This window comes from Stenella coeruleoalba (genome assembly GCF_951394435.1).
Source record: "Stenella coeruleoalba genome assembly, chromosome: 2".
NCBI classification, from domain to species: Eukaryota; Metazoa; Chordata; class Mammalia; order Artiodactyla; family Delphinidae; genus Stenella; species Stenella coeruleoalba.
The window spans coordinates 132085134-132110929 of record NC_137147.1 but is presented as its reverse complement, the minus strand read 5'-3'; the positions used below and the strand labels follow the sequence as shown (position 1 = coordinate 132110929).

Below are 25796 nucleotides of genomic sequence, written 5' to 3'. Positions count from 1 at the left end.
TAGTATCTTCTGAGCACCAGTCTAGCGGTCTCATTTGCTAATCCCAATTGTTTTTAATAATGCTCCCAAGTAATTTTTTTTTATGCACAAATACCATCATCTCTGTTCTGTCACAGTACAGTTATTTGAGTGTCTGTCACTCGTTAGTACTCTAGAGTGGTGAATACAGCACTCTTGGGGCCAGGAATGGAGAATATGAATTCCTTCTTGAAAACAAAGCCCATTGGCCTGTTCCTATGGCAAAGAAGTACAGAGACATTGTTCACATTTGTTGCTTCCATCAAGTCTTGAACTCTTACCTTTAAATGAAGCTATTTGTTCTTTGTTTTCTTTTACCATTTTTGGATTAAAGCATTGACTTCTTATATTCTCGTGGCCACCTCCCTTATTTCTGCTTAAGTTTCAATTATGTAACAAGAATGAAAACTTTACTTATTCTTTCTTTTCCCTTTCTTTCTTTATTTTAAAACAATACAGGGCAATCTAGAGCAGCCATGATACCTCCCAAGCATCCACGGCAGCCTAAGGGAGCTTTGGATGATGCCATTGCCTTCGGTGGGAAAACAGACCAAGAAGCACCTAATGCTTCTCAACCTACACCACCCCCACTGCCAAAGAAAATGATCATAAGAGCCAATACAGAGCCAATCTCCAAAGACCTCCAAAAATCCCTGGAAACTACTCTTTGTGTCATGGCTAATCCCACCTATGATATCGACCCCAACTGGGATGCCAGCAGTGCTGGCTCTTCAATCAGTTATGAACTCAAGGGACTGGACATTGAGTCTTATGACTCCTTGGAGAGACCTTTGCACAAGGAGAGACCTGTGCCCTCAGCAGCAAACAGCATCTCCAGCTTAACCACTCTCAGTATTAAGGATAGATTTTCCAATAGCACAGAGTCCCTGTCCAGCCGGCGTGGTCCCTCTTGTAGACAGGGCCGGAGTATCCAGAAGCCACAGAGACAAGCACTTTATCGAGGACTTGAGAATCGTGAAGAAGTGGTGGGTAAAATCCGAAGCCTTCATACAGATGCCTTGAAGAAACTGGCTATTAAATGTGAAGACCTCTTCATGGCTGGACAGAAAGACCAGCTCCGTTTTGGGGTGGACAGCTGGTCAGACTTCAGGCTAACCAGTGACAAGCCATGTTGTGAGGCAGGCGATGCAGTTTACTACACAGCTTCATATGCAAAAGATCCACTTAATAACTATGCAGTCAAGGTAAGAAAATTTTATAAATCTGATTTTAATCTTCTCTGACACACTGTTATTGAGATGGGTCTGGTTTTATTTTATTTTTCTTCATTCCTCCAATCAGCAAAAACTTACTGAGCATCTACCTTACACCAGATATTGTGATAAAAGAGAGGTTAACTTATTATCTAGAGGAGAAAACAGATATGTAAAGAGACAGACATAACACAGTATACTGAATGCTAAGATAGAAGTAAACAGAACTCTGTGGGAGCTTAGAAGGACCTTAACCCAGACTCTCGATGCCAGAGAATTCTTCTTGAAGTAGGTAATACTTGAGCTGTGATTGTTTGCAAAGATTTCCTGTACAAATGAGGTCTGTTATGTGCCTTCCATTCTATACTTCTGTCTTTATCCTCTAGCAAATAAGAGACTCTTGTCTATCCCTAATTTCTAACTCCTCTGCTTCCTGGAGAAGCTTTTTTTTTTTTTTTTGCGGTACTCAGGCCTCACTGCTGTGGCCTCTCCCATTGCGGAGCACAGGCTCTGGACGCACAGGCTCAGCGGCCATGGCTCACGGGCCCAGCCACTCCGCGGCACGTGGGATCTTCCCGGACCGGGGCACAAACCCATGTCCCCTGCATCGGCAGGCGGACTCTCAACCACTGCGCCACCAGGGAAGCCCTGGAGAAACATTTTTATAGAGGAAGGTAACCAATATTTGTTGATGTACCAGGAACTTTTTAGTGTTATATAATTTAATCTTCACATCGACTTCATGGGGTTAAGATCTTTTTATCCATTTGACAGATGAGGAGAATAAAGCTTAGGGTCACACAGCTAGCAATTAGTAGAGCTAGGATTTAAACACAGATCTCTCTGACTCCATAGCCTACACTTTGTCTGTTATGTCACATATTAACTTCTTAAATGTATATCACCCATACCAGACAACACACTTCTTTAAGAACGCTAAAACTCTTAAAATCAAGAACTCTTGAGCAATTACATTCACTGTAACAGTAAGCCATAGGCTTCATCAGTGTAATAAATAAAGCATGGACTTTGAAGTCCAAAAGATCTGGGTTCAAATCCTGACTCTGCCACTTAGTAGCCCTGTTATAAGTTGCTATTCTAAGTCTCAGTTTCCTCAGCTTTAGAAAGGAATAATAATGATACCCATCTTATGGGGCCGTTTGGCTAAAAGAGAACAAAATGCCCCTGATAGGTATTCACTTATTTCACTATCCCTTAGCTTCTTCCCTAGATTATTTTAGGAGAACAACAATCTTTTGAGCCTCAGTTTCCTCCTCTTTCAGATGTTTACAACAATGATCCATCTACTTTGTGGGATTGAGGTTAGGATCAAGTAAGATAATGCATGTGAAAGAGTTTCTAAAAACATAAAGCTCTGTGTAAACTTAAGGTAGTGTTCTCCCTTCCCATAGTCCCTTTTTACTGATTCTGTTCACTGGTTCAAAACTAATTAACATACCTAAAGGACTTGTACGTGTTAATTTGACTTAGAAAGACCAGATGGTGTCTTAGTAAATTAATGGATAAGGTAAACTATTGGTCTTGCCTGTCTATCAAGACAGAATATATTTTTGCACCAGACCTTCAGCTGGCTGCTCCCTGCATTTGCAGCACCTAAGCCACTTCACCCTCTGGTGACACTCGCAGAGTGACCCTGTGCCCCAGCGCACACTTTTTAAATTAAACTGAGGGGTAGACTGCAGAGAGAGGATGTAGATTCGAGTTAACACGTTACTGTTGAGTCTAAAAAGGAATTTTGAGATACTGTGTAGCATTCAAGAACTGTTATACCGGTTGGAGTTATGGGGCCTCATCTATCTTGGGCCTGTATTGCTACAAGATCACCAGTGCAAGCAAGATGAGTACCTATTTCAGAAAGGGACATTGAACTATCTGTTGTTCAAAACAACTAAGAAGTAGGGCTTGACTAACTTTATGTATTATTGCTGTGCAATCCTGTCTCTTTCCCAAATCAGTGGTTTGGCATTGATTTATTTGCTTGTAATGATGCAAAAGCAATCTCCAAAGAACAGGTGGCAAGTGGTTATATACTGAGGGTTCTTGGCAGGTTTGGGAAAGGATGTTTTGCACTAAATGGTGACTATAAATGGCTCCTTGAAGACCCTCTAGGCGTTTGTAGAAGGATCCAGTTGATAGTACAACCTTAAAGGAATAAACTCCTAGCACACTGTGAACCCTGCCTTTGCAGAGATAAGCAAAAAAGACCAGCAGTTGGCTCACACAAACAACTTTTTACTGTTTGTCTTCTTAAAATATCCCTTTCCGTACTAATGGAATTTAGAGTAGCTTAACGGGTATGACTGTCTTTCTCTCTCTCTTTTTGTTTTAATTGAAGTATAGTTGATCTACAACGTTGTGTTAATTTCTGCTGTACAACAAGGTGACTCAGTTATACATATATATACATTCTTTTTTTATATTCTTTTCCATTATGATTTATCCTAGGACATTGAATATAGTTCCCTGTGCTATACAGTAGGACCTTGTTGTCCATCCATTCTATATGTAATAGTTTGCATCTAGTAACCCCAAACTCCCAGCCCCTCCCTCCCTCCCCCTACCCACATCCCACACCCCACACCCCCTGCCAACTCCACAACCACAAGTCTCTTCTCTATGTCTGTTGAAGAGACTGAAAGGTCTTTTCAAATGTTACAAAAGGAAGTTGGTGCTAGAATTTAACAATTTGAAAACCAAAGGATACTACCCCTTAAATAACAAGTCCACTGCAGTGATAGAGTACTAAGATCTTAACTTTGGGTGTTGTCTTAGCCGTAACAAAATACTAAGACTGGATGGCTTAAACAACATAAATTTATTTTCTCGCAGTTCCGAATGCTGTAAAGTCCAAGATCAAGTTTCCAGCTGATTTAGTTTCTAATCAGGGCTCTTTCTGCCTTGCAGGTGGCTGCCTTCTTCCTAAGTCCCCACATGGCTGAAGGGGTGGGGGCTGTCTAGTGTCTCTTCTTATAAGGACACTAATCCATATCAAGGCCCCACCCTTGTGATCTCATTTAACCCTAATTACCTCTTTGTAGGCCCTATCTCTAAATATAGTAACATTGGGGGTTAACACGTCAACATATGAATTGGGGGGTTCACAATTCAGTGCATAGCATTCTGCTCCTGGTCCCCCAAAATTCATGTTCTTAACACATGCAAAATATGTTCAGTCCATCCCAACAGCCCCAAAGGTCTTAACTCATTCTAGCATCAACTCTGAAGTCTAAAGTCCAAAGTCTCATCTAAATATTATCTAAATGAGATATGTGTGAAATTCAAGGTCTGTTAAATCCTGAGACAAATTTCCTTTCCAACTGTAAACATGTGAAACTAGTCAAGTTATGTGCTTCCAAAATACAGTGGCGGACAAGGATAGGACACACAATCCCATTCTAAAAGGGAGAAATCAGAAGGAAGGAAAGGATGATGGGTCCCAAGCAAGTCCAAAACCTTACAAGGCAAATTCTGTTAGATATTAAGGCTCAAGAATAATCCTCTTTGACTCAGTACTCTGCCCTCCAGGCCCACTGAGATAATAGCATCACCGCTGTGGCTCTGCTGGGCACCCTGATCCTTTGGCTCTTTGTAGGGGCCCTGCCCACATGACTCTCTGCCAGGGCAGCCTACCCCTGGAGGCACTGAGCAGGTTCCTCCCGGCCTTCCCAATCTGTGAGTAGGTTGAGAGTTTTCTAAATCTTCAAGCCCTCGTTCGTTTTTGCTTAACAATTCCTTCTTCAGTTCTTTCTCCCTTTGCACTTCACTATAAACAGCCAAGAGGAAACAAGTCGTTCCTTTAACCCTTTATTTAGAAGTCTCTCAGCTAAATATCCAATTTCATTGCTCACTAGTTCTACCTTTCGCAAAATACTGGAACACAGTTTAGCCAGGTTCTTTGCCATTTTATTAGAAATCTCACCTTTTTTTCTATTTTCTAATAATATGTTCCTCGTTTCCGAGACCTCACCAGAATCACCCTTAATGTCCATATTTCTAGCAACAGTCTGTTCATAAGTATCTAGTCTTTTTCTATTATGAATCTTAAAACTCTTCCAGCTGCTACCCAATTCCAAACCCACTTCTACATTTTTGGGTATTGGTTACAGCAGTGCCCCACTTCTCAGTAACAGGGTCTTAGTCTGCTTGGGCTGCCATAACAAAATACCATAGACTGGATGGCTTTAGGAACAACAGAAATTTATTTCCTCCCAGTTCTAGAGACTGGAAAGGAGGATTCTATTCCTGGCTTATAGACAGCCACCTTCTTTCTGTGTCCTTATGTCAGGGCTTGGGAGGGTGGGGGAGAGAATATGTCACATTGGGGGTTGGGGCTTTAACATATGAATCTTGGGAAGACACAGTTCAGTTCATAGCTTTATTCTGTTTTTCATTCAGTGTGATATCTGAATTGTATCGGTCTTCAACTAAAAGTAGTCAGCTGACATGAGTCCAAATTCTGAATCTATCATTGTGTATTCCCAAACAAGTCATGTAATCTCCCTTGATTTTCACTGCCCTTCCTACCTTGTAAGATTGTTATATGTGTACGTGTTTATGTAGTGAAACTGCTTTTGTAAACTATGAAGTATATATAAAATATAATAAAACTGCATTATTGTTGTTAACAATAATAGAAAATTACTTCTCAACATTCTTTTGTCACTCTCTGTTATTCTTCATTAATATTAGGCACTAGCCTGAGCATATTTTTAATAGGCTCTGCACTTAGATATTTTCTTTCTCATTCCTTCAAAGTCATAAACATCTTTCCTTAAAATTATGAGAGAAAGCTACTCATGTTACAATCCCTCAGAATTTTAGCACTGCCAAAAATTGGAAACAAAGTGCCTGATATTAAGGAAACAATGTAATAAATTATGGTATATCATCCCAATGGAATGTTTGCAGCCATTAAAAATGGTCATCATGAAGACTGTATAAAATCATGGAAAACATTTTTTGTAAAATGTCACATTAATATAGCAGAATACCAAATACTATGACCATAATATGCAAATAATTTCTAAATTTAGAGTGGTGAGGATTATAGGCAGTTTTTATTTTGTTTAAAAATGATGTCATAATGTCTTTTCATTGAAAAAGCTAAGGAATTGGAGATTTGGGATCATTTGATACTGAGCTTTAAATTTGTGCTTTAGCAGCTTAGTAGCTGTGTTACCTTGGCCCAGTTACTTGCCTTTTCTAAGCCTAGTGTCTTTATCTGTAAAATGGAGAAAAAACTTCATTCTTCTTAAAGCCATTGTGAAAAATCACAAGAGTCAGTATGTACATAGAGATGTATATAGTGCTCAGAGCATCATTTGACACAAAGTAAGCATTCAGTAAATGGTAGCTATTTATTTTACCACTCTTCTTCTCATGTACCTAGAAAACACCTCTGTTTTCTTAAAGAATCCAGCTCTGTGAATTTTCTTCTCTGATCTTATTTATTTATTTACACCAGGTCTTAGTTGTGGCAGGGGGCTCCTTAGTTGCGGCTAGCAGGCTCCTTAATTGTGGCATGCAAACTCTTAGTTGTGGCATGCATGTGGGATCTAGCTCCCTAACCAGGGTTAGAACCCAGGCCCCCTGCATTGAGAGTGCAGCATCTTATCCACTGCACCACGTGTACATAATGGGCATTCAATAAATATTTCTTGACCTTTCAGCAAACATTTACTGTATAAAACATTGTGATATCTCTGTTATATCACATTTAACAGAATACAGAAATACATATGAATAAGACAAAAACCTTGCCTTCAAAGAGCATATATTCCAGTGGGAAAGACAAAGGCATAAATAACTTTTAAACAAGACGGATAATAAAGGTTCACAGTGGTGTGGAAATGTAAAGATAAATAAAGATTAATGAATGAAAGAAGTCATTGTTAACACTTACCTCAGGGCCAATAAAAAAGGACCTCTAGTGTCCCTTTCACATGATTCTTAGGGGTGAATACAGTGCATGGAGAGAACAGTGGAAAATTGAACCATGGAAAGATTTGGGACCAAATTTAGAGGCTTTGATTGATGAGCTTAAGAGGTTAGGCTTTATTTTGTGTTTTGTGGGAAACCATTAAGGATTTTTAAACAGAAAGATGACATAAGATTAATGATTTTGGAAGTAAACTGCAGTGGAAGAGTCCAGAAGAATCGGAAGCAGGGAAGCCAGTCATTATACTATTGCAATTATCCAGGTAAATAATAAAGAGATCCTGAAATAGGACCATGGAAAAGAAGAGACAGGCAGTGAAAGAGCTGAGGCAGGCCGTCGACCATGTCTGGTGCGTGGCTGGATGTAGGATGAGGGCACTGTGCTAAGATTTCACGGAGGAGCAACCCCAGGAGGATGGTGATGCCATTAACTGAAATATGAATCAGAAAAACCAGAAAGATGAGCTCTCTGTGGAGCATGCCCATGAGATAGCCAAGTAAAGAGAAAGCCTGTAACCAGACAAAAATGTGAGTTCGGTACTCAGAAGGGAGGTCAAGTTTACCTAGTCCTCTCATAAACTTGATTTAGTTCAAACTGTGGGAATGTATGAGATTGTAGTGGTAGAGTCTGCAAATTGGGAAAAGGCCCACAGAGCTAAGTGACCTAAAGCAGGAAAATTCGGAGAGGATGTAGCAAAGAACAAGGGCCCACAGATCAGAGTCCAAGATTGCAGAAGGCTTGAGCAGAATGAGGAGAAGGCAGGAGTTGAATCTCTGGTAAACCTCAAAAAAAAATACAATCTTGGTACTAGTGGAAGTGGATATCCAATGCAGTGAGTTAGTGGGAATATGGAACGGGGAGGCTGAGGAGGCAGTGAGCACAGTGTATTTTTAAGTGTTTTGGTGAAGGAAAGGCCAAATTGATTCCCAGACAATATTTAATGTTCAACTCCTGTTTCTGTGTTATTCGTGTCTCCTTTTATCCCCTCGTCACCATTTGGTGAGCCACCACGCGGTAGATTGGACCGTCTGTCTCTGTGGCTACATGCTGGCTGGCCTCCAGCCCTTAACTTCCCTGCTCTAAATAAAATCCACCTTGCTTTTGCCACCTTTCAAAGAATCTGGGTAGCCACTGACCAAATGTAGTCTTCAAAGTACACTCGTCAACTTTAGAAAGGCAGGCCTTCGTCATTCTACACAGGAAGAAACTGAGAGCAGAGAGGAACAATTATTTTTGCGTATCGTCATTAGCTTTATGGCAGGCTGCCTCTTTATTCCTATGTGGAACTTGTCTTGTTATATCATACCTGAGTCAATAGATTGACCCTGCTGTGTCTCAGTGTTATCCCTGAATGGACAAATGACAGCCTTTTGCCTAGAAGTAGGGTGGACAGTTGGTAAAATTATGACTCAGTGTCAGTGGGATGTTCTTTTTTCACTGTTGTCATGAGATCATTTTATAACAAACACTGCTATGTGAGACCACATGAGAAATTGATGAAATTACCTCGAGGAAGGTGATGAAAATCTTTTATAAGCAAAAAGAATAAATTTCTGACTTATTTTTCCAGTAGTTCCAACTCTGTGATACTAGGTATCTTCTCTTTTTAAAGTAGTCCTGGGCTTTGTTCTCAGGGATAGAGCACACCAAGCTCAGTGAAGAGGTACACTTTCCTATTACAGCACTGGAGCAGCTTCTTTTCTTCCAGCTATGCCAAGAATCTTGTTAAAAGCTTGTAATAAAGTAGAGGTGAACTGTGGAGACCAGCATCTTTTATTGCATTTTGACTCTGGAGTCTCCGATGATCTCATTTAGGTGGATGCTGAGAAGGCAAGACACTAAATGAAAAAGCATTAATAGGAATAACTATGGTTGGTAGGAATTTACAACTAGTTCAGACTATAGGATCAGGCAATTAATTACTGGCTTAGTGACAAGGAAAAAGCTATAGAGGAAACCACTTTCATTATCATAATTCAACACAAATATGCCCAGCGTTAGAACTTCACAGAAAGTGATTAATCAGCAGCCAGCTCTACAGACTCATAGCCATCCTAGGTCAGTGTTCACTTTATTTCAGAGCTGAATGCATACAGAAGTGCCTTAAAGTCTCAACTGGAAATTGATTTAGAAAGGAGAAGTTTGGAGTACTCATGTAAACCTAGAATCAAAATGAATTGTCTAGTAGGAAAAGAGAGCCATAGATTTAATTAATGAGGTGAGAGGACATAGATAGGAATTATAAATTGGGATTCAAATTAAGTGAATTCCTAATCTGGGCCCTCAGCAGGTTATTGAACTGTGCTGTGCCTCAGTTTCTCTAGTGTGATCATCCTGGGTGTCATTCTGTCAGCCTAAATTACTGGCTCAGGAACAGGTGATTACAGGTGATTTTCTTTTGATCCATATGCTGAGTGGGAGCATAAAAAGATTTGATGAGTACAAATCACAAATAAAATAGTAAAATCTTATGCAGTTGCCTTCTTGAATTTCTCTTCTAGACTCCAAAATGTTTTCTGGGCATGTGAATATTTTTGCAGCAATTTAAGCTGTAAAAAACCTGGCCTACCTGACAGGTCTCATAGCAGATTCCTAAAGCATGGAGTTCTGAGTACTTGGGGCCCAGACAGCATTTATATATTAAACACTTAATCCATTTTGAATATATTTGTAACGGCATTGAGTGTGTATAGGTCTTAGCTGTGTAGCAGCAAGTAAAGCAGTACTCCTCCTGGGCAGATCAAGGAATTGAGGTCAATCGGTGATCAGCCTGTATTCTTAGAGTGAGGTTGTACCAAATAATGGATATCAATTTAGAATTTGCCAGTTTTCATTCTATACTCTTTCCTGTATGGAGTTATGCTTTTGGGTAATGTGACAAAATACCACAGATGGTATAGTGTGTGTGTGATCTTCAGTGTTTCTCATTTTTGTCCCTCTACCATTCATTCCCTACCATATCCATCTCACTTAAAGTTGACTGAGAAACTGTAAAGTGCATAGTGCGAGCTGGAAATGAGAATCCCTGCTGATAAAGTGGAAGTCAGCTGAAGGCATACTAGGCCGACTGGGCCCATAATAGAAAAATAAAAGCTAATGTAGAATATTTTTGAAGAGTCCTGTATTTTGTAATTATTGTTTTCTTTGGGGAAAAGAGAAAATTGAATGGAATGATGAACAGTGTCGTTTTGTGTGGTTTTGTGCAATACAAAACCCCTGAGCCTCCAAGGCAGCCTGGACTCAGCAGACAGCCCTCATTGTTCAGATTTTACTCATTTGTGTAGTCAGGTCATGAGTGTTTACTACCCAGATTTGTCAGCCATTACCCCCTCCCCATCACCTTGCCAACTTCCATGTGTTTAATAAAAGCTATGCATATATTGTAGCTGTTCTGAGTAAATAAGCCTTATGGCTACACCAGGTCAGATGTCACCTTTCTTAGTATTTGTGCAGACATACTGAGCATGCACTAGGTGCCTTGCTCTGTGCTGGAACCCAAAGATACAAATATCTGCTCTTAAGACAGACAAAAGAAAAATGTGATAGCTGTAATAACAGAGACATGTACATGAGATGCAGGTGAAACAGAAAGGAGGTTTAGGGTATATAGCACTTTCTCTCCTTGACACACATGATGCATGTGATGACTTTGAAAAAAGTAAGTGGGAATCCCTCAGGCATATGAGGGGAGAAGAGGAGCCTAAGTCAGAGAGAACACCTGGAGGGTAGGAGTAGGGCTCTGGCTGCATGTAGTTCAGTGTGGCAAAAGTGGAAGAGGGGTGAGAAATAAAACTAGAAACAGAGGCCAAGCCAGGACCTTATCCTGTGAAGATAATGAGGAACCATGAGGAAGTTTATCCAATTTTTTTTTTTTTTGAAAGGTGGCTCTGGTGACCACGTAGAAGGTGTATTTGAGGGGAATCACATGAGAGGCAGGGAGACCAGTTGGAAATCTTTTGTAGTAGACCAGCAAATGATAGTGGTAGCCATAGAGATGGAGAAAAGAGGATAATTTGAAAGTTATATGGGAACAAAATCAGTAGAAGTTGGTAATTAACTAGATGCAGGGAATGAAGATGGAGGAGAAATCCAGAGTGAACTTCATATCTCATCTAGTTGTTGGGACAGATAACAGAGCCATTCACCAATAGAGGGCGTACTGGAATAACAGGGAATTTGGTGGGGAAAAGTTCAGGTTTGGTTATGTTGAGTTTAAGGCATCCATGGGACATACATTGAGAGAAATCAAGTAGGCCGTTGTATAGATAAGTCTGAAGCTCAGAGACAAGTTTGGATTGCAAATGTAGATGTGAAAGCCAGCAGTATATCAAGATGGCTGAAGCCATGAGCTTACTGAAGGGAGTATGTCAATGAGAAAAGAGGATAGAGAGCAGACCCCTCAAACACCAGCATTTCAGGAAGCCTTTGGGAGGAAGGTAGCGTAAGTAAGAACAGATAATACCACTCCCCATTCAACAACTGATTTATTCCATAGCCATCCTGTTTTGCCAAATGTCCACCTTTTTCCCCCACCTCCCTACTTTGTTGCCTTAAACTGAATATCTATTCCACTCCCCAATACCGAAAGGGCAGCAAGATGTACACCCTCTTTACAGGTCCCAGGCATCGTAGGCATTCTGAAGGGGTCAGTAGCATTAGACACATAACGCTGTCTTCTCCTTCCCAGCTGCTTTTAATGAGGCTTTACAGTCAAAGCCCCCCACAGTCTACTTTTTTAAAGTTAGCTATCTAGGTTGAGATTATTATAACAAACATAAATGCTTTATAATGGCAAATTTGCCTCAAAGGTATGCAGAGTAGTTACCATGAGCAACACAGAAAATGAGCTCCTGCACTGAAATGAATGTTTGAAATTAAACTTCTCAGGTTGTGTGAGAGGATCCATTGTCAGCTCTGTTTCTCCACTAAGATCAGGCTTGTGTTAAGTGTTGTATATTTTGACCTGGGTCTAAGAAGGTCTCAGGAGAGATTAATTTGGCTCTGATTCTGGAAGCATTTTTTCCCCCATTTTCCAACAGATGATTTAACAGTGGTTGAGGAGTCCCCCACCCCACTGTATTTAGGGGCTCTGGCCAGATTGCTTCAGGATGCTGTGTTCCACAGATAGGAAGCTTAAGGAGCTGTCAGATACTTGTTTGAATGCACAATTGATAGGAATCAATATTTCTCCTTCCCCTTCTCTGTTTTCACTCATCTTTATTAACTCAGACAAGCACTCAGTTTCCCCCAAACCTCTGTTTTTGTGACAACGTATTGTCCACATTGGTGGGCGTGGAGCCACCAGCTGGCTGACTGTCCCTTTTGATATTCTTCTGGCTTCCTCTGGAGAGGTAGCTCCAGAAGGTGTGCCTTGTGAGTGGGCAGAGAGGCAAGAGTCACTGTGCCCAGGATGGGCATCCCTTCGTGCTTGTGCTCCTCACACGAAGCGTTCCCTTTTCATGAATTAGGCATTGCCACCTTCGTAGAACCGAGAACTTGTCCACAAAGAGGACCTATGGCATATTTTACAAGATTCAACCTTTGCCAGCCTGGTTTTGTTCTCTTGCTGCAGTCTCCGTGCAAACGACTCCAGGATCTTGATGTTGCAGCTCCCTCTAGTGTCACTGTGGCTCAGGCTCTCCTAGGGCTTTTCTTCCCATTCAGAAAATGTACACAGTACAGTCTGTCAAAATTGGCAGCATTTTAAATAGGCTTTCCCATATACAGTCAAAACAAATATGAGATGATTTTTCTCCCATTACAAAAGGGAATCTTACATGAAGATATGGGACCATTCCAGCTCCAGTTTTGTTCCTATTTCAAAATTTTGTGAAGGCTAGGAGTCCTGTGGAAATCATTCTTCTTGAGGAGTGGATCTTTCAGTTCAAGCCAGCTACACTTTGTAAGGAAGGAGTATGAATTCCTTTCAAGAAAAGTAAATAAAAATGGGAGGCCAAGAAGAAGTTACTTTGATCTCTGCTAGAGAAAATACTGGGTAAGGGAAGAAGGAAAAAAAACAACAACCAGCTGGAAGAACCCTGTCCATTTGTTCTGAAAAGAGTGGCTCGTTTTCTGAAATGACTTTTGGACTAGAAATTTATCATCTGAAGAAAAATGGCTACTATGTGGTACATAGAATAACATAATACTCCTACCTAAATTAACATCATCGCAGGCTCCATAATAAAGATTTATGAGATACTCATCATGTGAGAAATCCTATTATGGAGATCTCCATAGGTCTGTGTTTTGGTTGTAACTGTTCTCATGGTTATGAGCCAATCAGAAGCCCTGGTATTTTGTTTTCCTCTTTCACACTCCAGTCTTCTCCCTTTCTCCTTTGCCCTTACAACTAGAGTGACCCATTATTCTCCAGCCTGTCTACATATTGTAAGATGAAGAGATAAGGAAGTGCTGCCTCCTCAGCTTGACTATTTAGGCAGACCATTTTCCTTCAGAGCATCCAAAATGACTGAACAATTTATCATTTCTTCTTTGTAAATCACTTTGAACTTTTATCTCAAGTTGATCTGTGAAGCTAAACATAAATTCTTGTTGTAGGATCCATGCTCTTGTCTACTGACAAAGCTCTAGGATATCTTATATAAACGTGTGTGTGTGTGTGTGTAGATAAAATTAGAATAGAAATAACAATTAGAGTATCATCTCTGCTTCTAATGCCAAACCACAAGGTGGCAAGTTTTTTTCAGTGCAACTTGGCATAGTGAAAACTACAGTTGGGCCAAACACTTCTCTCTCTCTTAGCCTTAGGTTGTCCCGTCTTAGATCAGAACATGCTGTTGATCTTGACTTGTTTGTCAGGGCTGACCTGGCATGGAGGTGTGAAACTTTAACGGTCCCTCTTTAGCTGCCCTCTGTGAAACCTATGGTCAGAGAGCCTCCTTGCTGAGGCTAGTGGCTCTCAGACTCAAAACAAAGATGCATTTTTCTATCTTGCTCTCTTTGTTCGAAAAAATATGAGGATTCTATAATGCATCATTTTAGCATTTACAAATTGTTAACTGTTTTGTTTTTTTTTTTGCGGTACGCGGGCCTCTCACTGCTGTGGCCTCTCCCGCTGCGGAGCACAGGCTCCAGACGCGCAGGCTCAGCGGCCATGGCTCACGGGCCCAGCCACTCCGCAGCATGTGGGATCCTCCCGGACCGGGGCACGAACCCATGTCCCCTGCATCGGCAGGCAGACCCCCAACCACTGCACCACCAGGGAAGCCCTGTTAACTGTTTTAGTCATTATGAATGTTACATTTGTACAGCTTTGTAGTTTACAGATATGCTCTACATACTTGATCTCATTTGATTCTCATAATTGCCCTGTGAAGTAGATTTCAGTATTCTTTATATTGTCTCCTTCATTAGAAAGACTGGGACCCAGAGAAATTAAGAGAAATGCCCAAGGTTACACAGCTAGTAGCGAGGCTAAATGCTAGGCCTCTCAAGTCTTTGGTGAGTGTCCTTTCTATAGGATGACAGCGAGAGTTTAACTACACAGTCTAATTCAGCCAAATTCAGTGGTATTTGATTGACTTTTCAAAGGCTGAGGAGTTGGGACCTTTGAACTTTCATTCCAGTAGGCAGTGTGATATTGAGCAAATTATTAAAACTGGAAATGGGGTTAGTGGTACCATGTCCTGGATCTAACTCCCATACAAATAAGTGATGACTAGTATAGGATTTTTAAATACCTAGTGACCTATAAATATGAAATATTGCCAACAGTATAGTATAGAAAGATTTCATGTTGTGACTAACGAGCGTATAGGATTATATATTATACCGCATGTGCTGAGACTTTGAGAGCTTTCCAAAGATAATACTTTCCCAAAGATATATGTTTGAACTTGAACTCAGTCTGGGGATATCTCTGTTTTAAGACCAGAAGGTTGCTTAAAGAAGAGATGCTTACTGTGCCCTCAAACTTATTAGGTAGGTGGTAGAAGACTTGAAGAAACTTGTTTTCAGACCTCTGTGTGTGTGTGCGCGCATGTGTGCATGCGTGTGTGTGTGTTGCACTGAATCACTCATGTCAAGTCTCTAACTGTAATAAATATGTATAAATACAGTAAATGAGAGAGGGATGTTCCTCTCTCTTGAGACTCCTTTGCCTTTGGTCCTTTTTTTTTTTAATATCTATTTGAATGGAAATCAGAGCATGCTGCTTCTCCGAACTGAGAACCCATCAGTGTCCTCCTAAGACGTACATTTTTCTTTTTAAATAGAAATGACTAGAAAAGCTTTTTAAAATTTGCATTTCTGTGTTACTGCAATAAACGGGCAAATGTAAACACTACAGAGCACCTGTTGCTGGGAGGCTTTGGTGTTTGTGAGATGCGGCAGTGTGCTCCTGCTGGGGAGGAAGAGTGGCAAGTGTGCACCTGGTTCCCAGGGTCGTGGAGGATCTGTCTGGACTAGACTATTATGATCTATGAACTGGTGTTGGAGACTCAGCCTTCCGTTGTCAACTTCTCATATCATATCATGAGGAGAATCCCTTTAGGGGTGATTTTATTTACTCTTTGCTTTTCTAACCCTTTAAGACCAGAAATACAATAGTTGTTTTAGTATGTAGAACTCTTGGCTAATGTTTTTGATCAAGCAACTCTTCCTTGATCCGTAACCACTTAAGGTCTTTTTGAGGTGGCTTATTGCTTGAATATTAGGCCTTCAGTGAGGCCTGTTAAGAGAAAGTGTAAAACTCAGACTCCTGCCATTGAAATGTTGGTCTTGCTCTGACTAGTTGAGACCAACGATTCTCTCACTCTTTCATCTCTACCCTGCCAGTGAACCATGAGTGCCTGAGTTGTGACCATCACAATGACATTCGTTAAAAAGTTAGGAAAACCCACAGTTTACCTGGCCAATTGTATGTCACTCTCCTGACCGGTGATGTAATAAGGTATTCTGGCCCACTTTATGAGCCATTTATTGAGCTGCTGTATAAGTCTAGGCTGTAAACCTCCACAGAAAGCGGGTGGAAAATGACTTTTTGTTGTTCAGTTTTCTAGATGAGGGGCAAGGTACAGTGGAAAGAGGAAGCTTTGGTGTTAGACAGAGTTAGGTTTGCAAACTGGTGACCCTGGGGGTTTTTTGTTTTGCTTTGTTTTGGTTTTGGTTTGTTTCTTTAATTCTTAGGTCCTCCGCCTACTTTGAAGAGTTAGTGTAAGGACTAGAGATAATACACATGAAGTTAAGCATGTAGACACTGTTGCTGTCACTCAGCACAGGATTGCCAAGACCCTTTCTGAAGACTCAGCTCTTAACGCTGTGTCTTCACTGCAACACTGTTGCCTTTGCCACTCCAGACTCCCACCAGTCACCTTCCAGGTAACACTTCTTTACACATCATAAGCCTTATTATGAAAGTGTGCATTTTAAATTGTGTTCTTTGCTTTCTTCTTACAGATCTGTAAGAGCAAAGCTAAAGAATCGCAGCAGTATTATCACAGCTTGGCTGTCCGGCAGAGTCTGGCTGTCCATTTTAACATCCAGCAGGACTGTGGTCACTTCCTTGCTGAAGTTCCTAAACGTCTGCTTCCCTGGGAGGACCCTGATGCCCCGGAAGAGGAAGAGGATGAAATGGAAGCGACGGAAGAGGTGAAAGGAGGAACTGATGGAAAAAGCCCAGAGCCCAGCTCTGAAGCAGAGTCGTCCCACAAAGAAAGCCAGGCAGTCGTTAGCAGGAAGCAGAGAAGCCACGTCGTGGTCATCACCAGAGAGGTTCCCTGTCTCACCGTGGCCGACTTCGTGCGAGACTCTCTAGCGCAGCATGGGAAAAGCCCTGACGTGTATGAGAGGCAAGTGTGTCTGCTGCTCTTACAGCTGTGCTCCGGCCTGGAGCACCTCAAACCCTACCACGTCACTCATTGCGATCTGCGTCTGGAGAACCTGCTGCTTGTCCACTACCAGCCCGGGGGACCTGCCCAGGGCCTTGGGCCTGCGGAGCCCAGCCCCACCTCTTCTTGTCCCACGAGGCTCATAGTAAGCAATTTCTCTCAAGCCAAGCAGAAGAGCCATCTGGTGGACCCTGAGATCCTCCGGGACCAGTCCCGCCTCGCCCCAGAGATCATCACAGCCACCCAGTATAAAAAGTGTGATGAGTTCCAGACAGGCATCCTCATCTACGAGATGCTGCACCTGCCCAACCCCTTCGATGAGAACCCAGAGCTGAAGGAGAAGGAATACACTCGAGCAGACCTGCCTCGCATCCCACTCCGCTCCCCCTATTCCCGGGGCCTGCAGCAGCTGGCCAGCTGCCTCCTGAACCCCAACCCTTCTGAGCGACTCCTCATTTCAGGCGCCAAAGGCATCCTCCAGTGTCTGCTCTGGGGCCCCCGGGAAGGCCTCTTCCAGACTTTCACTGCCTCCCCCAGCCCAGTGCAGAGGAATGCCCTGCTCCAAAACTGGCTAGACATCAAGCGAACACTGCTCATGATCAAGTTTGCTGAGAAGTCCCTGGACAGGGAAGGTGGCGTCAGCCTGGAGGACTGGCTTTGTGCTCAGTATTTGGCTTTTGCTACTCCAGACTCCCTCAGCTGCGTCGTGAAAATCCTGCAGCCCCGTTAACGTGTCCCAGTTGCTGCTCTTACTTCATTGTCACCTTCTTCAAGTGGCTCACATACTTTCCCTTCCTAGTACTCACACAGAATTCAAGGAAAGGGGAGAGACGAGCCTTCCATCCCCATCCATGAACAGATGAGTCCACTCTGAAAGGTTGTCCTCAGCTCTAAATCCAGTGAGACGCTGAGTCCCTCTTAATTTCACAGAAAGTCAGCCGCACAAACACGCAGCTGCCTTCCATGGGAATGCCTTCCACCCTAACTGTCCCCCAGATGCAGGGGAAGTGAAGACATGTCCTTGAAGGGACAGCTCCTCTGGTTTGAACTCAGTGAGCTGGGTCCAGTTCCTCCATAATTCTGAATAGCCCCTGTCTTTTTAACACCGTGTATTTAGTCTCACTAGCAATAGACGGATTTAACCAGTCCTTACCACCATCCACTAAGCTCTCACAACAGACTTTCTTTCTTTAAAGGATCAATAACTGACTCTCTTACCAGGCGGAACTGCCATCCTTAGCATCAGCCCAGTTTTGGTTCCGGGGACTGTATCCTTTGTTCCAGGAGGAGTAGAAGGACGAGGAGAGATCCCACCCTCTGGGTCATGAACCCATTTTCATTTCTATTATCGATAAGTGTGTGCACTGCATGGAGGGCGGCCCTAACCGTCTCCCCTCTGCTGCCACTGCCTGATTCTCCCTCACCTCTACTCTCTCCCCACTTGCCAATGAAGTTTGGGTTTATCAGCCACTTGTGGCCCATTACAGAGCTGACCCAAGGTGGTGTCACCAGTGCCTCAGCAGGGTGGAGTGCAGTTCAGATCTTATAAATAGCTGGCAGGACACAAGGAGATGATTTTCCTGCATGTGCAATTCTCTAGGGGACATCAGGGGGACAGAGCTTAAAGTACTGTTCTTTGATTACTGTCAGAGCTGTCAACGTTGGCAGCCAGGGCTGCCGGTGCCCAGATCACAGTTTTCCCTCGAGCAGTAATTGGCCAGCTTCCTTCTGTCAGTAGCCAGCGTTAACTAGTCTACCAAATGCTGTAGACAACAGCCCTTCACGAAACGGCTGTCAGTGGAGCTGTAACGTCTCCTTAGAGGGCATGGCGTGGCTGGCTGTTAGGACGGCCAGAAGGCAGGGGAAGGGGAGAAGGCCGCTGATGAGACTGCTGACCTCCTCCCCAGAATGCCGGCCTTTTCTAGAGAGACTGCCTCCCAGTGCACAGGCACATTGCTCCTTGTGACCCTCTGAAATGGCTCTGGAGGACAGCTCCCAGGGAACTTGGATTGCTGAGGTGGGTGGCTGAGAGCTGTTCACCGCACGTGGGGTCTGTGCTCTTCCTCTATGGATATATGTGCAATTTTGGTATGTATTTTTTTTTAGCTGTATATACAATGTTTATGTTGCAACTTCACCTGAAGCAATATCTCCAGAAACCCTCCCCTTCTTCCCTTGGCACATATTTGAGCTGAGTGACGAGTGTTCCTTCCACCGGGGTGTGTGCGTGTATGTGTGTGTGTGTGTGTGTGTGTGTGTGTGTGTTTTATTCAAAACTGTGAGTATCTGTTCTGTTTACTTCAACCTTGAAATCCCAAGAGTCACTCAGACAGTGTGAGAGTGTGTACACGTATGTACCCGTGTGTGTGCACATGCACGCTGGAAGTAGAGGCCAGGCCTCTGGGGGAGCAACCTGTGGCAGGGTTGATAGACACGTTCTCTGCACTGGTTGGTGAGACAGCCCTGGGCCCCTCATCTACCGGTGCAGAATTTGTTAAAGCCAAGCCTGATTGTGCAGTATTACTTAGATAGCACGTTAGTGGCCTTTTGGTAATTTCTAAACTTTTAACATTATTAACAACCTTTCATGTGATTCACCTATATCAAAGAGGATCAAGAAAGGAGAAGAATGTATTTTATTGTGCTCTTTTTTGTTTCTTTTTCTTTTTTTTTTTTTAGAGAATGGGACATGTGAGGCTCCCTATGGAACATGTGCCTGTCCTCCTGGCCAGCAGTACAGGACTTCCAGGGAAGAGAGCTGGTTGGCCCACAAAGAGCCTTGTCTCCTCTGGCCAGAGTACAAGGCTCTGCCCCTAGGAATGGCCACAAGGTGGGCATGCCGCTGCAGGCCAGCAGTCCACTCTCTCTCTCGGTGTCCTGTGACATGACCACACCTTGCCTAGCAGGCTGGTGTTCGGTTCACCTTAGCATAGCCCACGTGCACATAACTCCCTGCCCAATTATACACTGAAGTGGCAGTGCACAGACCACTGACCCTGTCAGCCAGCACGTTCCCTTAGCAGCCCCCCTCCGTGGTTTGCATATTGAGACACTTTCTCAATGTCACTCTCGTGGTGCCTTGCCCATGTAAATTTGAATGTTGACTATTTAATGAGGTTTCATATTTAATGAAGAATGTTTCCTGGTCCCTCTATTTGTTCTCTAGGTATCCTCCCTCCCCCACCACACACACTTTTTTTCTCTGTTTCTGTTTTGCCTTGGACCCAGTCTTCTTCATTTTAACTCTATAGTATTATAATCATGGACACCCTCCACTACCGTTATCTCATAGCACTGGCAAACCGAGCACCTCTTCACATCAGATGTGTTTAGTACTGTTTTCATATTCAGATTTGTTAAGGGCAAAAGAGTAATGCCAACTAGTCAGAGAAGGGACTCAGGCTTCCCTGAGACGGGTGGCTAGATTAACAGCTCTCTGAGTGAGGGCCAAGGAATGTAAGGTGGGGAGGGAAGAAGGTGTTACAGGTTAGAGCAGAATAGGCAACATAACCCTATTTCTAGGCAAGAAGTATTTACATCAGGTGGTCCTCCAAATATTTTTCCAAATATGATGAAATTCAGTCAATCTCATATTATCACAAATATTTTACATTTCCATTTTAATTGTAGTAGGAACTTCGAATACATTCATCAACTGGAAAGAAATCCTGCCCTCAGACACAGACAGACATACATATTTATATATATATATATATATATATATATATATATATATATATGAGTTTTGGATTGTGACTAGTATAGCACTTTGTTTTCTCAAGTAATGTCAAGTTATTGTCTTCAATACTGATTGGATTTTTTCTCTTCTATTGAAATTTATACTATAGATTCTTCCATTTATATTGAGAATTTGAACAATTAAGCCGCTATTGGAACTTTTCCTTAAGCCACATGAGCAAGAATAATCTCTCGTACACATTTGGGTACTAGAGAAACAGGACAATGGCTGGAGTAGCCAAGACCAAGACTGAATGTACAGCAGAGTGCCTTGTTAGCATGATAACCTCGTCTGGGAAGGAAGGGAATTAGATGTTCCACAGGAAGGACGGGGGCTGTGAGAGGGCTCTTTTGCTAGCCTGAGGAGAGCCCCTTTGGTGTACTAGTGTGATGCCCAGAAGCTAATTCATCAAGAATAACAGCAGGATGGGGAAAAGAGCAGTTGCAACATGTGGAATCAACAACAAAAGAATCGGGAAGGACGTCCACCAACCCCTAGGCTAAGTCTGAATTGGAAGCCAGGAATATGGCAGTGGGTTTCAAGTTTTGCCCTCGGAAGATAAACCGGGTGAGATATATGGGGGGGCACAAGCACCCACACTCCCTAGCCTACTGATGTTGAGGGGCTAAAAGTAAAACCTATTTGTTAGGATTTCAAGACTCTGAGTAAGCTTTCATTGTCAGTGGGGGATAGTTGTGCTTCCAAACTCAGAATAAGTTTGTGAACTTAGAAAACTCTAAGCCAAGAGATCTGAACCTCTAGAAATATTAATGATATTTCTGGGAGTTAAACTACCTAAAATTGTATTTTAAAGTTCCCAGCATTGTAAAATTTCCATGAAAGATGTTTGGGGCCTACTAAACGGTAGGGCGTAGAAGGATTGCACTCAGCTTCCCAAATTTGAATTAAGAACACTTTGGTGCTGGGAAGTAACCTGACTTGATTTCGCTGATAACCTGCAACTAGGATTTTTCCCTAGATGTCACCAGCAGTGATCTGAAAAAAATACAGGCTAGTTCCAGAAATTGGGATGGACTTCTTATTCTGCACTATATTCCAAATGATTCTAGATGTATAAATGAAGTATGAGCATACTTTGGGGTGAGGGGGAGGAACTTGACTCCCTGGGTTAACTCTGACATGTTTTTTATTCCCCTCACTAGTTGATAAGGATTAAAGATTCTGGTTCAGCCTAATGAGTAAACAGGATGGCTGCCCACGAAACCGGGTTATTAGTTTTACCTCATTGAAGCTCATGTTCTCAAAGGCCCTAAGTGCTGTGCGGAGACGAATCCAAGTGCTGCTCTTGCTGAAGTGCGCACTGCGGCCCAGCTGTCCACGCTGATGGCAGCGCTGAAAGTGGGGATTCCGTTGGACCAAAAATGATGCCATAAGGGAAGCCACAAGAGGTGCAGTGCAAGATCCTAGGTAGAGATTATGCCAAAGAAATCAAGCCTTTTTGTCCTGATGCTTCTTAGGTGATGAGGTTGAGTTATGACAGATGCCATGGGAGGAGAATTCACATACATTCCACATCCAGGTATTCAGCTGATAAAATAATGCATCCTCAAATAAGCACCTATTTTTTTAAAACAAGTCCATTTTGTGTATTAGGAAAAACAAGATGATGATGATGAAGAAAACCTTGCGCAGATTATAAAGTTCCCCAGTATTTAAGGAGAAGGAACTGTTTGCTCTCTCGTTGACATGGTTGTGACTACTGCCCAAACTTCAGCTTGGGAACATCATATCCACGTAATACTGAGAGCTGAGGAATTTTTTAAAAGAGATATGGTAGTTTCCATAGGTTTGTTTAAAGAACTCTTGGGAAATTTCTTAACAAATTGTAATATTTTTTTATAAACCTTCCTACTGAGGTGTTTATCACTCACCATCACCACCATTTAATATTTATAAGTGCCCAGAATGTACAAGGTGCTATATAGCTGTTAAACACCCCCCTCTCTGCAGCTGTTTGAAATTAGAGTAGGTTTTTGCGTCAGCCACTGCTAGAAGCTTTCCCCACCTGGGCTGGCGGCAGGGGCTTGCATCCGGACGTCCCATCGCATGTTTCCCACTCCAGAGAGCCTCCGCGTTTATTCCAGCTTCTCACCTTTACCCATCCATTTGCCTCCATGTTTGTTGTTGTTTTTTTTTTAATCCAGAAAGTTTCAGGGAATCCAAAGAGGTCGGACATTTTCTAACCTAGCAGAAGTACAGAGTCATATATTTTGCTACAAATATTATATTATGGAAAATCCACTTTGCCCGTGTAGTGTGTGGAAAGTATGTGTGTGTCCGCACTCATGATAACTTGAATGTTGAACCAGTCCTATGGCTTCAGGGTAGCGTTTTTGAAAGATAAACCACACTGCTTCAGGAAACTTGCTCCAAATACTACTTGGTTATCCCTTCCCTTAGCAGATGTGTGAACACACTGGGATGGGATTTTTCTGTTGATGATATGCCGGGCATTTTGGCGTGAGATGAGGGCAGAAGCCAGATGTTGTCCTTCTCAGTGATTTGAATCATGGCAGCCCTCATTCCACTCTCTCTTTCATTCCCCATGGCTCTGCCCATGCTCTCTTTTTGAAAATCTTGTTTCTTTTGCTCTTTCCTGGAGCTTCACCTCTACTTAACATGTTTTGGAGTTGTATAAACCTACCAATGAAAGGTCCCCTCTGTCACCAGGTGGCGCCGCCCTTTGGTTTGCTGTGGTACTTTGCTGTGTTCTCTGTGGCATCATGTTACTGTGTAAATAAATTCATTTTCATATACACTAAAAACCAGACGAGCGCTTGTCCTTTCAGCAGCTCTCCCACACTGACGTGCTGCGGGGGAGGGGGAGTTTGGTTGCAGACATGGTTACATCTTAAATCCCAGGATGCATGCCCTCTTGAATGCTCCTCCCTGCTGACCTGGACTATATTTCGATTCGTTCCCTCCCTAAACTGAGAAAACTAGGCATGGAAGGGAACGAGAAGGCCTTCAGCTTTCCCCCAGAGCTCAGAGGGCTGCGGGTTTGCTGTGTGAGATCGCCCCCTGGTGACCAGTCACCGTATAGACTTCCTGGGTTTGTACTATTACGCGTTTGAGAGGTTTGGTTAGCAGGCTGAGGCTGAGCCTCTGAGTGGCCATCTCAGAGCTCTGCAGACAATATGAGCAAGGCAGGGCCTTGTACAATGTCATCTGCTACAGAATCCACATCGTTTGCCTGTTCCTAAAGGTACACGGTCACACACAGTGTCCTCACAAAGGCAGACAAGCCAATGTGTAGACACTTCAGGAGCCGGGAGAGGAGGCCACCGGGTTCAGGCAGGACGAGTCGGCAGTGGGCAGTGGCAGTGACAGCTGGCACGTTATTGGAGTAGAATGAGTGAAAGTGCAAACATGAGCTCTAAACCCCGGACAGTGGGCACTGGCTCCAGCCCAGTGTTTCTGCTTCTCTCCACTCTGGAATTTTCAGACATGGTATTTAAGGGATATTCCAGAAAACTGATTGCCATACTCAAGTTTTATGTTGCTGAGGAGGCAACACCCACATTGATGTGGGCCTCAAAGCTCTCTCTGTTGCCTGGGCCTAGGAGGAAGGGTCAGCAACAAAACTGAGAGACGACCCCCAGGGACACGGGCTCTGCTTGCTGGAGAGGAGCCGGGGAGCTAGCCTTCCTCGTTGTGAGCACAGCACACTGGCTTCTGGAGGAAGAGAACCAAAGACAAAGACAGACAGCTGGAGCTGTTCCAGGGATGGAGCACACTAGGCTTGGGTTGCTGTCTAATGCTCTGCTGGTGAGTGGCCAACCGGGGCCCCTGAAAAGATACAAGCTTGGATGGTGGGACCAGTTCAGGGCTGCCCAAGCCTGACTCCAAGTGAGGTGGAGCACGGTCGTCAATGGGATCACTTTGTCCTTTGGTGTAGCTGGAGACAGATCCTATTTCCCCTCCATCACCTTGCACAGCATGGGATCCATTCCTAGGAATTCCGTTAGTGGGCCCTCAGGAAGACCACTCTTCCCTTTTGATTCTGGGTTGTCCAGAGGTGATGGGCCACTGACATTTGACTAGGGCCTTTGGCTTCCTACATGCCTGAGAACTGGCTTCTTTCAACGCAGGCCACAAAGAATCTTGAGTTCTTTCCTACCTGGAATTAACTGGTACGAGAAGCTCTCTGGCTGCCTGGCACTGAGTGTACACCCTCTGCTCCGGGAGCTCTTGCTGCTTTCCAAGGCCTAGCAAATTATACTTCCTTTTAAGTGAGCCTGTGCTCTACAAGGGAAAGAACTTCATTAGTGCCTCAGGAGCCAAGAACTGCAGTTGGCGGATCACAGGTTGCCAGTAAGAGCAGGTCAAGGTAATTAACAGCTGAAACTTAAAAATTGGATTGCATACGGGGGTGGGGGTGGGGGTGGTGAGTAGAGAGTTGGCTGCCAAGGTCTGGTTCTCTCAAACTTGCAGACCTCTGAGTGGAAACAGGCTGCCTGGGTAGAACCCCCGATCTCCTGGAGATAACATAACTCTCTGCACACACATATCCCAACCAACTATTCCCTTACCCTCTGGAAGGTACATGGAAGAAACCAAAAGGCTGAGCCTTACTGGTCACCAGTCCCAGTTTGAGAATCCAAGCAGGGCTACTGGGTGCTGGGGAATGTGCTCGGTGAGGGGGACCCAGGGGCCCCAGGAGTAGAAGGGCTCCGAATCTCTGTCGGGGGACAGAGCTGTCAGCTCTCTGAGTCCATCACCTCCACCACCCATCACTCAGCAGCCTACACCTGGGCTGGAGTCTTGGAACCAGGGGTCGGAGGTCAGGCAGAGTGAAAACCTACAAGGCCGTGGCTCCTTATCGGCTCTTCCTCTCCCCACAAGCGCCTTTCCTCCCTGCGCCTCCCTCCACCACACACCCAGGGCACATCCGAAAACACCCTAACCCTGCTGCCACGGCCATCCCAGGCCAGGCCACTCAGGCCCCTCCCCGATGCTGAGGACAGAGCCCCACTGTGGGTGTCAGGCTCTGC

General features: G+C 43.6%; 1 protein-coding gene across 4 annotated transcripts in view; it reads left to right on the top strand.

Moving 5' to 3' along the window:
- Positions 1-24489, top strand: part of PEAK1 (pseudopodium enriched atypical kinase 1) — a 299273-nt gene extending 274784 nt beyond the window's left edge. For 3 of the 4 annotated variants that reach the window (XM_079912000.1, XM_079911999.1, XM_079912001.1), the window contains 2 exons: positions 478-1223; positions 16612-23833. In XM_079912000.1, coding sequence (XP_079768126.1) covers positions 478-1223; positions 16612-17772 — 1907 coding nt within the window. In that variant the 3' untranslated portion in view covers positions 17773-23833. Of the gene's footprint in view, positions 1-477; positions 1224-16611; positions 23834-24365 lie in introns of those variants that run through there. The other variant, XR_013826945.1, reaches the window with a different exon arrangement.
- The last annotated feature ends 1307 nt before the right edge of the window (positions 24490-25796 follow it).